The sequence below is a fragment of the Hemiscyllium ocellatum genome, chromosome 4, assembly GCF_020745735.1.
Source record: "Hemiscyllium ocellatum isolate sHemOce1 chromosome 4, sHemOce1.pat.X.cur, whole genome shotgun sequence".
NCBI lineage: Eukaryota > Metazoa > Chordata > Chondrichthyes > Orectolobiformes > Hemiscylliidae > Hemiscyllium > Hemiscyllium ocellatum.
Genome location: NC_083404.1, coordinates 140222510 through 140239336, shown reverse-complemented (window position 1 = coordinate 140239336; position 16827 = coordinate 140222510). Strand labels below are relative to the sequence as shown.

Genomic DNA, 16827 nt, shown 5'->3' with positions numbered 1-16827 from the left:
AGAAGCTTCTCCTCATCTCAATTCTAAATTATCCTAAGACTATGGGCTGGATTTTCATTCTCAAGGCTTGTACTGGAACTTGGGAAAACTCCCAGTTTCTCATGCCCATTTCAAGAAATATGAGCTCTGTTCACATGATTTTCATTGCCAGCTGAAACGGTAGATTCCAGCTGAAATTGGGGCAGGTGACTCCTGAAGCAGTTAAGACACAGTCACAGGGGCTGTGTGGAGGCAGGTTGTTAATAGGACATCCTCAGTCTATGGGACTTCTTTCTGACTGTAAAATAAGACAGGCTCTGCCCTCACCATTACACTCCCTCACACTCCCTCATAGGCCTTTGATAAGGTGCCACACGGGAGGCTGCTGAGCAAGGTGAGGGCCCATGGTGTTCGAGGTGAGCTACTGGTATGGATTGGGGATTGGCTGTCTAACAGAAGGCAGAGAGTTGGGATAAAAGGTTCTTTTTCGGAATGGCAGCCAGTGATAAGCGGTGTCCCGCAGGGTTCAGTGTTGGGGCCGCAGCTGTTCACGTTATATATTAATGATCTGGATGAGGGGACTGGGGGCATTCTAGCAAAGTTTGCCGATGATACAAAGTTAGGTGGACAGGCAGGTAGTACTGAGGAAGTGGGGAGGCTACAGAAGGATCTAGACAGTTAGGGAGAGTGGTCCAGGAAATGGCTGATGGAATTCAATGTGAGCAAGTGCGAGGTCTTGCACTTTGGAAAAAAGAATACAAGCATGGACTACTTTCTAAAAGGTGAGAAAATTAGTAAAGCCAAAGTACAAAGGGATCTGGGAGTGCTAGTCGAGGATTCTCTAAAGGTAAACATGCAGGTTGAGTCCGTGATTAAGAAAGCGAATGCAATGTTGTAATTTATCTCAAGAGGGTTGGAATATAAAAGCACCGTTGTGCTACTGAAACTTTATAAAGCTCTGGTTAGGCCCCATTTGGAGTACTGTGTCCAGTTTTGGTCCCCACACCTCAGGAAGGACATACTGGCACTGGAGCGTGTCCAGCAGACATTCACACGGATGATCTGGAATGGTAGGTCTAACATATGGGGAATGGCTGAGGATCCTGGGATTGTATTCATTGGAGTTTAGAAGATTAAGGGGAGATCTAATAGGAACTTACAAGATAATACATGGCTAGGAAAGGGTGGACGCTAGGAAATTGTTTCCTTTAGGCGAGGAGACTAGGACCCATGGACACAGCCTTAGAATTAGAGGGGGTCAATTGAGAACAGAAATGCGGAGACATTTCTTCAGCCAGAAAGTGGTGGGCCTGTGGAATTCATTGCCACAGAGTGCAGTGGAGGCCGGGACGCTAAATGTCTTCAAGGCAGAGGTTGATAAATTCTTGATGTCACAAGGAATTAATGGCTACGGGGAGAATGCAGGTGGAGTTGAAATGCCCATCAGCCATGATTGAATGGCGGAGTGGACTTGATGGGCCGAATGGCCTTACTTCCACTCCTATGTCTTATGGTCTTACTCCCTCACCACACCCCCCTCCATCCATGCCACATCGTGTCTCAAGCAAAGGTACGAACCACTCAAACAACTCCTCATCAGCCCCCATGTCCCCCATGGCACTTTCAATCCCTTTCACCCAGTATTACACCCAGTATACGTTGTACAGAAGTGATGGACCCTGGAATAATCTTTGATGACTTTCCTTTATGTAATAAAAAACTCCAATCATTGCAGTCCTATAAAATGTGAATCATTTAGATCTTTTAAGGTTTCATCAGCTGAAATCCACAAGACACTTTAAACTGCTTAACTTGGTTTAAATGAAGAATATCAATTTGATAGAGAAAAAAAATCAGACGGCCAGTGTTCGTTACTCCAAGGTTCGCACCTACCAACTCTCCCTACCAACTGCGCCCCCCCAAACCCTCAGGTACCTTGCCCTGTAACCATAGAAGATGCAGAATCTGCTGGCACACCACCCTTCTCATTTCCATCCCAGGCCCCAAACAGTCCTTCCAGGTGAGGCAGAGGTCACCTGTCTCTCCTCCAACCTGGTTTACTGTATCGGTGCTCCCAATGTGGTCTTCTCTACTCTGGTGGGACCAAACCTAAATGACAGGAACGTTTCACCAAGTATCTCAGCTGGGCCTGTAAGGGCCAGCCTGACCTCCCAATCACTGCCCATTTCAATTCCCCTTCCCATTCCCTCTCCAACATGATCATCCCCAGCCTCCATCATTGCCATAGTGAATCAGACTGAAAATTATCTTATCTTGTTGTGGTTCTGTTCGCCGAGCTGGAAGTTTTTGTTGCAAAAGTTTCGTCCCGTGGCTAGGAGACATCATCAGTGCTCTGGAGCCTCCTGCAAAGCGCTTCTTTGATGTTTCTTCAAAGAAGCGCTTCGCAGGAGGCTCCAGAGCACTGATGATGTCTCCTAGCCAGGGGACGAAACGTTTGCAACAAAAACTTCCAGCTCGGCGAACAGAACCACAACAACGAGCACCCGAGCTACAAATCTTCGCACATTATCTTATCTTCCACCTGGCCAGCCTACAGCTCAGAGGACTAAACATTGAGTTCTCCAATTTCAAATAACCTTCCTTCCCATCCCCTGACTCCCTTCCCAACTCCTCCCACACCCTGCTTTTCCACTTACTGATCCTTCCTTCCAGCCACCAACTGGATTTATTCTTTCCAGCGACCAACCAGGCTGTGCACTCTGCCTGTGTTCACCTATGTTTACTGTGTTTACTGTAAAGATGGACATGGAAGATATAGAATGTAGGAAAATAGATTATGACATTTTTTAAAATGTCCATATTACAGAGGAGGAAGTGCTAGAGATCTGGAAACGCATATATCCTCAGAACTTGATAGGTGTGCTCTAGAACTCTGTGGGAAGCTAGGGATGTGATTGCTGGGCTTCTTGAGATATTTGTATCATCGATAGTCACAAGTGAGGTGCTGGAAGACTGGAGTTGGCTAATGTGATACCACTATTTAAGAAAGGTGGTAAGGACAAGTCAGGGAACTTTAGATCAGTGAGCCTGAGGTTTGTGGTAGGTAGGTTGTTGGAGGGAATTCTGAGAGACAGAATGTGCATGTATTGGGAAAGGTAAGGACTGATTAGGGATAGTCAACATGGCTTTATGCGTGGGAAATCATGTCTCACAAACTTGATTGTGTTTTTTGAGGAAGTAACAAGAGGATTGATGAGGGCAGAGTGGTAGATGTGATCTATATGGACTTCAGTAAGACGTTCAACAAGGTTCCCCATAGGAGACTGATTAGCAAAGTTAGATCGCATGAAATACAGGAAGAACCTAGCCATTTGGATACAGAACTGGCTCAAAGGTAGAAAACAGAGGATGGTGGTGGAGGGTTGATGTTTAGATTGGAGGCCTGTGACCATTGGAGTGCCATAAGGATCGGTGCTGGGTCCACTACTTTTCATCATTTATATAAATGATTTGGATGTGAGCTTAAGAGATATAGTTAGTAAGTTTGCAGATGACACCAAATTTGGAGGTGTAGTGGACAGCGAAGAGAATTACCTCAGATTTCAACAGGATCTTGACCAGATGGGCCAATGGGCTGAGTAGTAGCTACTGGAGTTTAATTCAGATAAATGTGAGGTGCTGCATTTTGGGAAAGCAAATCTTAGCAGGACTTATGCACTTAATGGTAAGGTCCTAGGGAGTGTTGCTGAACAAAGATACCTTGGAGTGCAGGTTCATATTTCCTCGAAAGTGGAGTCACAGGTAGATAGGATAGTGAAGAAGGTGTTTAGTATGTTTTATTGATCAGAGTATTGAGTACAGGAATTGGGAGGTCATGTTTCGGCTGTGCAGGACATTGGTTAGGCCACTGTTGGAATATTGCATGCAATTCTGGTCACCTTCCTATCGGAAAGATGTTGTGAAACTTGGAAGAGTTCAGAAAAGATTTACAAGGATGTTGCCAGGGTTGGAGGATTTGAGCTGTAGGGAGAGGCTGAACAATCTGGGGCTGTTTTCCCTGGAGCATCGGAGGCTGAGGGGTGACCTTATAGAAGTTTACAAAATTATGAGGGGCATGGATAGGGTAAATAGGCAAAGTCTTTTCCCTGGTGTTAGGGTGTCCAGAACTAGAGGGCATAGGTTTAGGGTGAGAGGGGCAAGTTATTAAATAGACCTAAGAGGCAACTTTTTCATGCAGAGGGTGGTACGTGTATGGAATGAGATGCCAGAGGAAGTGGTGGAGGCTGGTACAATTGCAACATTTAAGAGGCATTTGGATGGGTTTATGAATAGGAAGAGTTTGGATGGATATGGGCTGGGTGCTGGCAGGTGGGACTAGATTGGATTGAGATATCTGGTCGGTATGGACAGGTTAGACTGAAGGGTCTGTTTCCATGCTGTACATCGCTATGACTCTATGAGTTATCCACCTCCTGATGCTGCCTGCCTTGCTGCGTTCTTCTAACCTGTTGCTTGTCTACCTTGGATTATAGCATCTGCAGTTTTCTTTTGTCTCCTCCACTCTTAAAACCTTCCCTTGCCGCCACACAAGGTGCAAAACCTGCACCCACACTTCCCTCCTCACCTCCGTCCAAGACCGCCAAGGATCTTTTCACATCTGGCAGAGATTTTCCTGCACATCCACCTACCTTATCTACTGTGTCCGTTGCTCTTGACGTGGACTCCTCTATATTGGGGAGTCATGACACCAAGTTGTGGAGCACTTCAGTGAACATCAGTGGGACATACGCACCAAAAACCCCACCGCCCTGTGGCCGACCACACCCTCCCAGGCCTCCTCCATTGCCAAACCAATGCCACCCACCAACAGGAGGAAGAATGCCTAATCTTCCACCTTGGGAGCCTTCAACCACATGGTATGAACATCAACTTCACTAGTTTCCAAATCTCCCAGGCCCCCACCTCATCCCAGATCCAACCCTCCATCTCTGCACCATCTTCTTGACCTGTCTTACCTGTCCATTTTCCTTCCCACCTATCCATTCCATCCTCCACATCAACCTATCACAATTACCCCCCGCAACCTGCATCCACCTATCGCCTTCCCAACTACCTTCCCCACCCCTACCACCAGCCCTCCTACTAATCTCTTAGCCCCTTCCCCCTCCACATTCCTGATGAAAGGCTTATGCCTGACATGACCAACCTCCTGCTCCTCGGATGCTGCCTGAGCTGTTGTGTTTTTCCAACTCCACGCTTTTCGACTCTGACTCTCCAGTATCTGCTGTCCTCACTTTCTCCTCTAACTAAATGTTGTCAATCAAGCAGGAGCTCAGGTATTCCAATAATCTAATGGTTATCTGGGTAGTCAACCAAGAATACAGACAAGACTTGGCTGAGAGATCCTACATGACTGAAATACTCAAGTCCCTCTTTGATTGATAGCTCTGACTATCTGATGTTTGTTATCAATTTCAGACTTTTTGTTTACAGAAGGTTAAGTGGTTTGAAGTGCTTTGTGGTGTCAGCTATTGAAATTTTCCAGTGTCTGGATGCACCAGGATTTTGTATAAAGTTAGCCCAACTACAGGAAATTTGTAGAAGGATTAGCAATGTTCATCTCCACAACTGAGCCATCCAGGTCAACAATTCTGAGCACTGGCTCAAAGCCTGGCCCAGCCCAAACTCTTAAAGATCTACTCAGGAAAATTGGTTTTTTTAGAGGGCTCCTGATTCATCTTGACTGGGTGAAAATCTGGTCAATTCAACCAGAGGTGGAAGGGAAATTGGCAGAAAGGGCAAATAGTTATATGGGTTGGCACTAGATATGTAGCTCTCCTCATACTGCCAGGGTGTATGGTTGATTGATGAAAGTTACCCTACTTACCCCCACCATTCTGCCTCCAACACCTCTGTCTCCATGACTCCACAACACAATTCTTGATTCACTCCAAAAAGTCACCTGTCCCCCCCCCCCCCCCATTGCCAGTGGTCTGGTCCTCTACAGTCTCTGACCAGCACCCAGGGAGGGACTCACTGCAAATGCCTCTGGGTGGACAGCTTGATTGTCGCTGAGCATTCTCAGAAGAGTCGGTCATGGGTGGGGGGGAGAGGTGTCTCATTTGCAAAAACATCTACCGCCACACTTTACCAAAAAGCAGAAAATACCAACTAAGGCGTCTAAAGTACTTCATCATCATGTGTAGCAGTTTTCAGGTGTCTTCAGGTTGTGAAAGACATACTATATAAATCTTTAATTATGCAGACTGCAAATGGACTTTGGGGAAAAATACAATTAAATTCAGCCACTTTGGTTCTTTAAAAGTTGCATTATCATTAGACATGTATTTGAAAATACTAAGAGTCTGATTATTTTAGAAAGAAATGTGCTCCTTAGACCTTTTCCGAGCAACTCAATTTCTTGTACGTTTTCTGTTTAGATGCAAATCAAAAGTAACAGGTCGCCAGTGTGACCGCTGTTCCATCGGTTACTCCCGTTACCCCGATTGCATTCGCTGTAACTGTAACCGTGAAGCAACACAGCCAAGTGTGTGTGATCCCATAACTGGACAGTGTCTTTGTAAGGTCAGTCTCAAGGTTCTCAAATGTATTGTAATGGAACAAATGGCATTACTTTGCAAAGAAATCATGACATACGATCCATTTCTTATATTAGAGAATCATCTGACTAAAATGGAGGCCTGTTAATCATTGTCTCATTGAAGAGGTATCATTGTAACTGTACTTTTCCCATAGCTCTTCCAACAAATATTTATCCAATTCCTTTTTGTATGTTAAATCTATTTCCTCCACTCTGTCAGGAAGCATCTGACAAACCTTTGTTGCGCTCCCTCAAAACCAGAACATCCCTCCTCAGAAAAGGAAACCAAACCTGTGCACAATACTCCAGATGTGGTCTCACCAAGGCTCTGTATAATTACAGTAAGACATCTGTGCCCCTGTACTCAGATGCTTTCACTATGATGGCCAACATACCATTTGTTTTCTTCATCACCATCTACTATCAGCAACTGAAATACAAGGATGACTGGGTCTCGTTGTTGCCCCCTTTTCCCAATCTATTGCTATTCAGATAATAATCTGCCTTTGAAATTTGCTCCCAGAGTGTATAACCTCATTATACACATTATACTTCATCTACCATGCATTTTCCCATTCACATAACGTGTCTAGATCAAACTGAAACATCTTTGCTGCATCGTCTTAGCTCAGTCGTCCACCCAGTTTTGTGCCCCTTACAAACCTGGAAATATTACATTTGGTTTCCTCATCTAAATCATTTATATTATTGTGAATAGTTAGGATCCAAGCATTGATCCCTGCAGTGCCCTATTAGTCACTATTTGCCATTCAGAAAAGTATCCATTTATTAGTTCCTCCTCTTCATTTCTGGTCTTGCACCCAATTCTATATCCATCTCAGTACACTAACCCCAATCCCATTTGCATTAATTTTGCAAGCTAATTTCTTATGTCGGACGTTATTGAAAGCCTTCTGAAAGTCTAAGTAAACCACACCCACTAGTTCCACCTTATCAACTCTACCAGACACACGCTTACAAAATTCCAGTAGGTTTGTCAAGCATGATTTCCCTTTCGTAAATCCATGCTGACTCTGTCAAATCATGTAACTGTTTTCAAACTGCTCTACTGTTAAATCTTTTGTAAAGGATTTGAGCACGACCCCCACTACCAATGTCAGGCTAACTGGTCTAAAATTCTCTGTTTTTTCTGTCCACCTCCTTTTTTAAATAATGGGGGTTACATTAGCTACACTGCAATCCTTAGGAACAGAATTATATAGAATTTTGAAATATTCTGAAGCATTCACTATTTTAGTGCCTTTTCCTTAAGTACTCTGGGCTGTAGATTATTATGCTATGGGATTTATCAGCTTTCAGGCCCATTAGTTTCCCAACACCATTTCCCTATTAATACTGATTTCCTTTGGTTCCTCTCTGTCAGTAAACTGTAAGTTCCTCAACAATTTTGGATTTCCCCAACCCCTATCAATCCCACCCCATACCCTCTGTTATTTTGAAAACTTTTAATAAGTAAGTATATAACTTAGCTCGCTGAGCTTGAAAGTTTGTTTTCAGATGTTTCGTCACCATACTAAGTAACATCATCAGTGAGAGTTTCCATGCACACAGACAAAGAAGGACACCCACTGTGACTGGGACAACACACACATCCTAGGACAGGCAAAACAAAGACATGCACGAGAATTCTTAGAGGCCTGGCACTCTAACCAGAACTCCATCAGTAAACACATTGATTTCGACCCCATCGACCTCCCCTTGAGAAAAAAAGAAAAGAACCGGAAATGATATCACCCACCTTTAGAAACCAAGGCCTATAAACAGAGAGGCGGGACATACCACCAGCGCTTCACCAGAGACTCTCACTGATGATGTTACCATGGTGATGAAACATCTGAAAACAAACCTTCTAGCTCAGTGAGTTAACTTACATACTTATCATCAACCTGAGCTACAAATCTCAAAAATCGCTATCTTCCATTAAATCGCCACTTACACTTGTCTGTTTAAAAAATAAAAACAATCTCTTTAATCTTTACCATAGCCAAAATTCCAGAAACTTGGTTTTTTTTAGTAATTTTCTGCATCCTGTTGCAAGAGCAGTCTGTAGATTGATAAAGAACCATGCAATGACTAACCTTTTGTTTACAATAGCCACTCCTCACATGCTTCAGAATTTTTCAGTATTATGGATGTGTTTACAGTAACAGATTGTGTCTACGTCCGCCACGGCTCAGTTTCAGATTGGTTGGCCATTAGGAGAGTTGCCAAGCAGAGCCAGAGAAAAAGGAAAGATTCCAACGTCAGTTGTGGAAAAAAATAACAAATTAAAGCAACAAAGATTAAACTTTAATTAAAAGAAATAATGTGTTTTTTTTACATTATACAGAGTAAATATTAACACAGAGCCTAAGTAATTCCTTATTATTTCTTTCCTTTCTATTTTAATGGAGATTTAACCTATTAAATATGAAGAGGAGAGAATCAAAGCACATAAGGGGATTATTCAGTCTGTCAATCCTGTGCCAGCTCATTGAAAGAGCTGTCCAACTCATCTCAACTGTTCATAATTTCAAACACCTCCCCTCAGGACCAGCACCCCCACTTTGTTCACGTAATTAAAATCCCTTGTCCTTGGTAGCATGCTAAATTTCAAAATTCCAAAATTCTGTGGACACATCAGTAGGGGAGCATCGTGTTCATAGTGACCATCAGTAGATTTCAGGATAGCTATGGATAAGAATAGGAAGATGCCAGAAATAAAAATTCTAAGTTGGAGAATGGATCATTTTATTGAAATGATTTGGTCCAAGTGGTCCAACAGTTCCTTGCAGATATAACTGTCAGAACAGTGGGAGGTATGCAACAAGGAACTAGCAAGAGTACAGGGTAAATATATTCCTATAAATACAAAAGGGAGGGACTAAGACTGGTTGGAGAACCCTTGAATGTCGAGGGACACAAAGGTTAGGATTAAGAGAATAAAGGGCGGCACGGTGGCACAGTGGTTAGCACTGCTGCCTCACAGCGCCTGTAGACCCGGGTTCAATTCCCGACTCAGGCGACTGACTGTGTGGAGTTTGCACGTTCTCCCCGTGTCTGCGTGGGTTTCCTCCGGGTGCTCCGGTTTCCTCCCACAGTCACAAAGATGTGCGGGTCAGGTGAATTGGCCAGGCTAAATTGCCCGTAGTGTTAGGTAAGGGGTAAATGTAGGGGTATGGGTGGGTTGCGCTTCGGCGGGTCGGTGTGGACTTGTTGGGCCGAAGGGCCTGTTTCCACACTGTAAGTCTAAAAAAAAAGAGAAGCATATGGCAGATACCAAGAGGACTATTAAAAGTAAAGTAGTGAACCAAAAAAGGAAATTAGAAAAGCAAAGAAAATGCATGTGAAAGCATTGATGGGTTGCAGTTTCCGTGAATGAAAATTTCTTTCCTGTGGGGTTCCATGGGATCCAGTGCTCAGACCCTTGCTATTTATGGCATACATTAATGATTTGGATTTAAAAGTAAGGGTTATGACTCCCAAAGCCTCTTCATCTTCTACAAGGCACAAGTCAAGACTGTGGTGGTATACTCCCCACTTGCATGGCTGGGTGCAGCCCCATGGTGGAGAGGCTTTGAGGAGTCAGCAGGTGAGTTACTCACCACAGTAATGCTAGCCTCTGACCTGCTTTTGTAGCCACTGTGTTCATGTGATGAATCCAGTTGAATTTCTGATCAATGGTGACCCCACGTTGGTTGATAATTCAGTGATAGTAGCATTATTGAATGTCAAAGTGGCAGAACCCAAACTAGGGTCACTGAGCAGGTTATTGCTGAGCAGGTGCTGCTTGATAGCTGCTTGATAGTTGATGACATCTTCCATCACTTTACTGATGATAGCCACTGTAGTGATAGGGGGTAATTGGCCCAGTTAGATTTATGTGCTTTTGTGTACAAGACATACCTGGGACATTTTCCACATTATTGGGTAGATGCCAGTGTTGTAACTGTACTGGAATAATATGGCTAGGGGAGCAGTAATACTGGGGAACAATTCTTCAATACGTTGTCAGGGCCCATAGTCTTTGCAGTATCTAGTGTTTCCAACCTTCATGTGGAGTGAATTGAATTGGCTGAAGACTGGTATCTGTATTGCTGGGGACCGCTAGAGGAGGCTGAGATGAATTGCCCACTCGACACTTCTGGCTGAAGTTAGCTGCAAATGCTTCAGCCTTATCTTTTGCAATGATGTGCTGGGCTCTTACATCATTTATGGAGCCTCCTCCTCTAATTGTTGACCACCATTCATGATTAGATGTAGCAGAGCTGCAAAGCTTAGATCTGATCCATTGGTTGGGCCAACAGATCATTCACTTGCCGCTTATGCTGTTTGACATGCAAATAGTCCTGTTTGGTAGCATCACCAGGTTGATATCTCATTTTCACTTATGCTAGTTATTGCTCCTGGCATGCCCTCCTCCATTGAACCAGGGTTGATCCCCTGGCTTGATGGTAATGGTTGAGTGGGGGAGATGCCAGACCATGAGGTTGTAGATTGTACTAGAGTACAAGTGTACTGCTGTTCAAAGTCTGTCCCATTTAGCATGGTGATAATGCCATATAACATGATGGAGGATGTTCTCAATGTGAAGATGGGACTTCTTCTTCATGAGGACTATGCAGTGGTCACTCTTACCGATACTGTCATGGACAGAAAGGATGAGGGCAAGTGTGTTTTTACGTCTTGTTGGTTCCTTCATCACCTGTCACAAATCCAGTCCAGCAGCTAATCCTTAAGGACCCGACCAGCTCGATCAGTAATATTGCCACTGAGTCACTCTTGGTGGTGGACATTGAAATCCCCCACCCTGAGTACATTTCATATCCTTGCCACCCTCAGTGCATGTCTCACGATAATACCACTAGGTTATCACCACCTCAGCTCATATACTTGTTACTATTTCATTGTTATGTTTTGGGCATCTATAGATTACCCCTACAAGCGATTTCTTTCCCCAACTATTCCTAGTTTCCATTAAAACTATTTTTTACATTCTGAGCTGTGTACCATGATCATCTGAATCGATTGCATGAATTTTAATTTTCAATTTGAGAGACTGGGAGATTGCAAACTGTGGAGGCTGAGGAACATTAGAAACATTTCAGGATTGAGGTTAATTATTATTGGTGGATAATGATATTAAGGGATATGGAAACCAGATGGAGTTAAGATATGGATCAGGAATGATCTGTTTGTAATTCAGACAGCAGGTTCAAGGGTTTTATAGGAACGGAAGAATGTCAGCGTCAGATGATGTGATTGATAAGTGGAATGGAAAGAGCAGGATTTGGTCCTGTTGGGTTCAGAATGAGCACATGGAGTGAGAAGATAGGAGAGAAACTAGACAAAAGGGGCAGACTCAGGCAGGTTGAGATAGATTTGGCTTGCTGAATGAGAAAATGGAAGCAATACAACTAAAGCAGTGGAATAGATGATCAAACTCTTAATAATAAAGATGTTTATGAGCTTCTTGCACTTGTTAGAGATGGCATGGAGGTTCCTGTAGATATCTAACTACTAGAGCCGAGTGCAGCTTGGCTTTGATTGTTGCCCAGATTGTATATTGAGTGATTGATCTTTAGTCTTTGTATTCGTTCTTTCTCACTTTAATCTATGCTGATTGTGCATTTAATGTTAAAATACTCTGAATAAAGCAAATTTCAACAGCTGCTGGAAAGCAACATAGAAACAGGAAATGCTGGAAGTGCTCAACAGTCCAAGCAGTGGGAGAGAGAACTGTAATGATTGATCTGAAATATTAACTCCTGTCTTTGCACAGCTAGGCCTGTTGAACATTGAAATGCAATTATCACAGAGTGACTTAAACATTATATTCAACATGACAAATAACATTTCTGATACAACTGTAAATTCTTCTACTTTCCTCATTTTAGGAGAATGTAATTGGTGCACAGTGTGATATCTGTCGACCTGGTTCATTCTATCTCGATCCAGCCAATCCCAAAGGCTGCACCAGCTGCTTTTGCTTTGGAATAACGAATGAGTGTCGAAGTTCTGATAAGTCCAGGACTAAAGTGAGTGAAGAAATACAAATTGTCATTTTAAAATTTTTCCAAATTTGTGTTTAGCACTGAAGTGAGTATAATAATTAGATTTTTTTAAAGTTGAGAATTTCGATTAGAAATATTTTAGGTAAACGCTTGGAAAATAAAGCGGGACAGGTAACTGAGTAGGGAAGCATTTTGGGGCCAGCGACCATAATTCTATTAGTTTTAAAACAATGATGGAAAAGGATAGACCACATCTAGAAGGTGAAGTTCTAAATTGGAGAAAGGCCAATTTTGACAGTATTAGGAAAGAACTTTCAAAAGCTGATTGGGGTCAAATGTTCACAGGTAAAGGGATGGCTGGAAAATGGGAAGCCTTCAGAAATGAGATAATGAGTCCAGAGACAGTAAATTCCTGTTCGATTGAAAGGCTGGGCTGGCAGGGATGGGGAATACTGGATGACTAAAGAAATTGAGGGTTTGGTTAAGTAAAAGAAGGAAGCATATATCAGCTATAGACAGGATAGATCGAGTGAATCCTTAGAAGAGTATAAAGACAGTAGGAATATACTTAAAAGGGAAGTCAGAAGAGCAAAAAAAGGACATGTGCTAACTTTGGCAAATAGAGTTAAGGAGAATCCAAAGGGTTTTTACAAATACATTAAGGACAAATGGGTAACTATGGAGAGAATAGACCCCTCAAAAATCTGCAAGGCTGCCTTTGTGTGAAGCCGCAGAAAATGGGGGACATGCTAAACGGGTATTTTGCTTCAGTATTTACTGTGGAAAAGGACATGGAAGATATAGGCTGTGGGGAAATAGATGGTGACATCTTGCAAAACGTCCATATTACAGAGGAGGAAGTGCTGGATGTCTTGAAATGCATAAAGGTGGATAAATCCCCAGGACCTGATCAGGTGTACCCTAGAACTCTTTGGGAGGCTTGGGAAATGATTGCTGGACAATTAATGAAACATTTGTATCATCAATAGTCACAGGTGAGGTTGGCTAACGTGGTGCTACTGTTTAAGAAGGGCGGTAAGGACAAACCAGGGAACTATAGACCAGTGACCCTGACATCGATGGTGGGCAAGTTGTTGGAGGGAATCCTGAGGGACAAGATATACATTTATTTGGAAAGGCAAGGACTGATTAGGGATAGTCAACATGGCATTGTGTGTGGGAAATCATGTCTCACAAAGTTGATTGAGATTTTTGTAGAAATAACAAAGCGAATTGATGAGGGCAGAGCAGTAGATGTCATCTATTTGGACTTCAGTAAGACGTTCAACAAGGTTCCCCATGAGAGTCAAGTTGGCAAGGTTAGATCTCACGGATACAGGGGGAACTAGCCATTTGGATACACAACTGGCTCAAAGGTAGAAGACAGAGGGTGGTGGTGGAGGGTTATTTTTCAGACTGGAGGCCTGAGACCAGTGGAGTGTCACAGGATCAGTGCTGGGTCCACTTCTTTTTGTCATTTATTTAAATTATTTGGATGTGAGCACAAGAGGTATAGTCAGTCAGTTTGCAGATCACACCAAAGCTGGAGGTGTAGTGGGCAGCGAAGAAGGTTACCTCAAATTGCAATGAGATCTTGATCAGATGGGCCAATGAGTTGAGAAGTGGTAGATGGAGTTTAATTCAGATAAATGCAAGGTGCTACATTTTGGGAAAGCAAATCTTAGCAGGACTTATACACTTAATGGTAAGGTCCTAGGGGGTTGTTAAACAATGCATTGCTAGAATTTGTTGCTCATGTCCCTTAACCAGAGAGCAGTTAAGAGTCAACCACATTGCTGTGGGACAGGAATCATATGTGCACCAGACTAGGTAAGGATGACACATTTCCTACCCTAAAGTGATTACAGGAACTCGCTTTGTATTCCAGCTTTGTTTTATTTGAATTGAACCAGTGTTCCCAAGTTATTAGTCCAAAACTTTAGATTAGGTCCTAGGGAGTGTTGCTGAACAAAGAGACCTTGGAGTGCAGGTTCATAGCTCCTTGAAAGTGGAGTGGCAGGTAGAATCATAGGAATTGTCAATTCTGATTTTCATATCCCTGGGGATGCCATCACATGGCCCTATCATTTTTCACCTGACAAAATGACATCCCTGGCTACAACAGTGAATAGACACTGGAGGTCTGAAATATAGTGGAAGAAGGTTTGCTCGCTGAGCTGGACGATTCGGTTTCAGGCGTTTCGTCACCATACTAAGTAACATCATCAGTGAGTCTCCGGATGAAGCACTGGTGGTATGGCCCGCTTTTTATTTATGTGTTTAGGTTTCCTTGGGTTGGTGACATCATTTCCTATGGTGACGCCATTTCCCTTTTTTTTCTCAGGGGTGGTAAATTGGATCCAAGTCAATGTATTTATTCATAGAGTTCCGGTTGGAATGCCATGCTTCTAGGAATTCTCGCGCGTGTCTCTGTTTGGCTTGTCCTAGGATGGATGTGTTGTCCCATTCGAAGTGGTGTCCTTCTTCATCTGTATGTAAAGATACTAGTGAGAGTGGGTCATGTCTTTTTGTCATGATAAGAACTAGACCTGTGGGAAAAAAAACTAGATAAACGTACATAAATAACAAAACACACAACACAGAACCAAGGATAAAAAAACTTATCTGACCGACCTTAACAGTCATTGGGAAAGCCCTCTTAGTAAGAGGATTAAATTACAACTTCCAGAATGTGGACAAGAAAGATTTCTTAACAGCATTCAGAACAACACTGAAAGACAACAAACTCACAGAAGAAACCCAGCAAACCTTCAGACAAACAGTTGCACCATCATGAAGCAGGAAAAAGGAAACACAGTCAATACACAAGAAAGGAAAGCACTAGAAGGACTAAAAAATGATAAAAACATTGTTCTCCTACTTGCAGACAAAGGACGCTTGACTGTTAATTTAAATCAAAGAGACTGTTGAGAAAGTGAACGCAGTGCTTGCAGATACCAACACTTACCAGCAAGTGGCGATACACCTGACTCTACAACTAGAGGATCAATCACAGCTCTACTCAAAAAACTTCAGAAATCTGGAGAAATAAATAAGACCGACTTCCAAAAAATGAAACCAGACAGATCCAACACACTAGGCTTCTACATCTTATCCAAAATTCACAAACCAGGAGCTCCTCTCAGACCATACTCATGCTACTCTGGAACACAAACTTACAGATTAGCCAAGGAGCTACACCAAAGACTAAAATACTTAGTAGAAGACTTACACCACTCCATCCACTCCACCCAAGAATTCCTGAAGACCATCAAAGACACCAAGATAGAACAGGATGAAATAATGGCCTCCGTTGATGTAACATCCCTGTTTACATCTATCAACATGAACCTGGCCAAGGAAACACTGACTACACTATTGGAAGAACCAAAGACACATACGCCAAACACCACCAACTTAATCAGCAAGGACAGTATCGACAAGCAAGTGGACCTATGCCTGACCACCAACAAAACCGACAGACAACCCAACAGAACATCCATGGGATCTTCAATGTCAGGGTTCTTAGCAGAGGCAGTAATGCAGAGACTCGAACAAACAGCTCTGCCAACCATCCAATCCAAAATATGGTCCACTATGTGGATGACACCTTTGTCATCACTAAACGAAACAAATTAGAAGAATCCTTCAAGGCATCAATAATACCCTTACTGGCATAAAATTCACTAAAGAGGAGGAAAACAACAACAAACTTCCATTCCTAGATGTCACAATAAAGCGAACAGCCAATGGGGAACTTCAAACCAGCGACTACAGGAAAGTAACACATATGGACCAATACTGAACTACAGAAGCAATCATCCCAACATCCACAAATGAAGCTGCATTAGAACATTACTTCAATGAGCCACCACACATTGCAGTGCAGAGAAACTATGCAGAGCAGAGAAAAATCACCTATGCAGTGTATTAAAAAAGAATGGGTGCCCAATGAGCACAGTCTGCTGATTTCTCAGCAACAAACTCAAACAAGCAGACAAAACACACCCAGAAACCCGAGCCACTCTCTCCTACATTGAAGACATCTCAGAAATGACTGCCAGACTACTCATTGTAGCCCACAAACCCACCAACACACTAAAACAGCAGCTAATGAACTTGAATGACCCTATACAGACAAAAAGCAAAACCAATTTACAAAATACCTTGCAAGAATTGTAACAAACACTACATTGGACAAACAGGCAGAAAACTAGCCACCAGGATACATGAACATCAACTAGCCACAAAAAGACATGACCCTCTCTCACT

The 16827-nt window shown here is 42.9% G+C and overlaps 1 protein-coding gene across 1 annotated transcript in view; it reads left to right on the top strand.

Moving 5' to 3' along the window:
* Positions 1-16827, top strand: part of LOC132815125 (laminin subunit alpha-3-like) — a 364209-nt gene that overhangs the window by 211050 nt on the left and 136332 nt on the right. Inside the window, exons 36-37 of the mRNA XM_060823918.1 lie at positions 6381-6525; positions 12439-12579. Of these exons, the coding sequence (XP_060679901.1) occupies positions 6381-6525; positions 12439-12579 (286 nt within the window). The remainder of the gene's footprint in view (positions 1-6380; positions 6526-12438; positions 12580-16827) is intronic.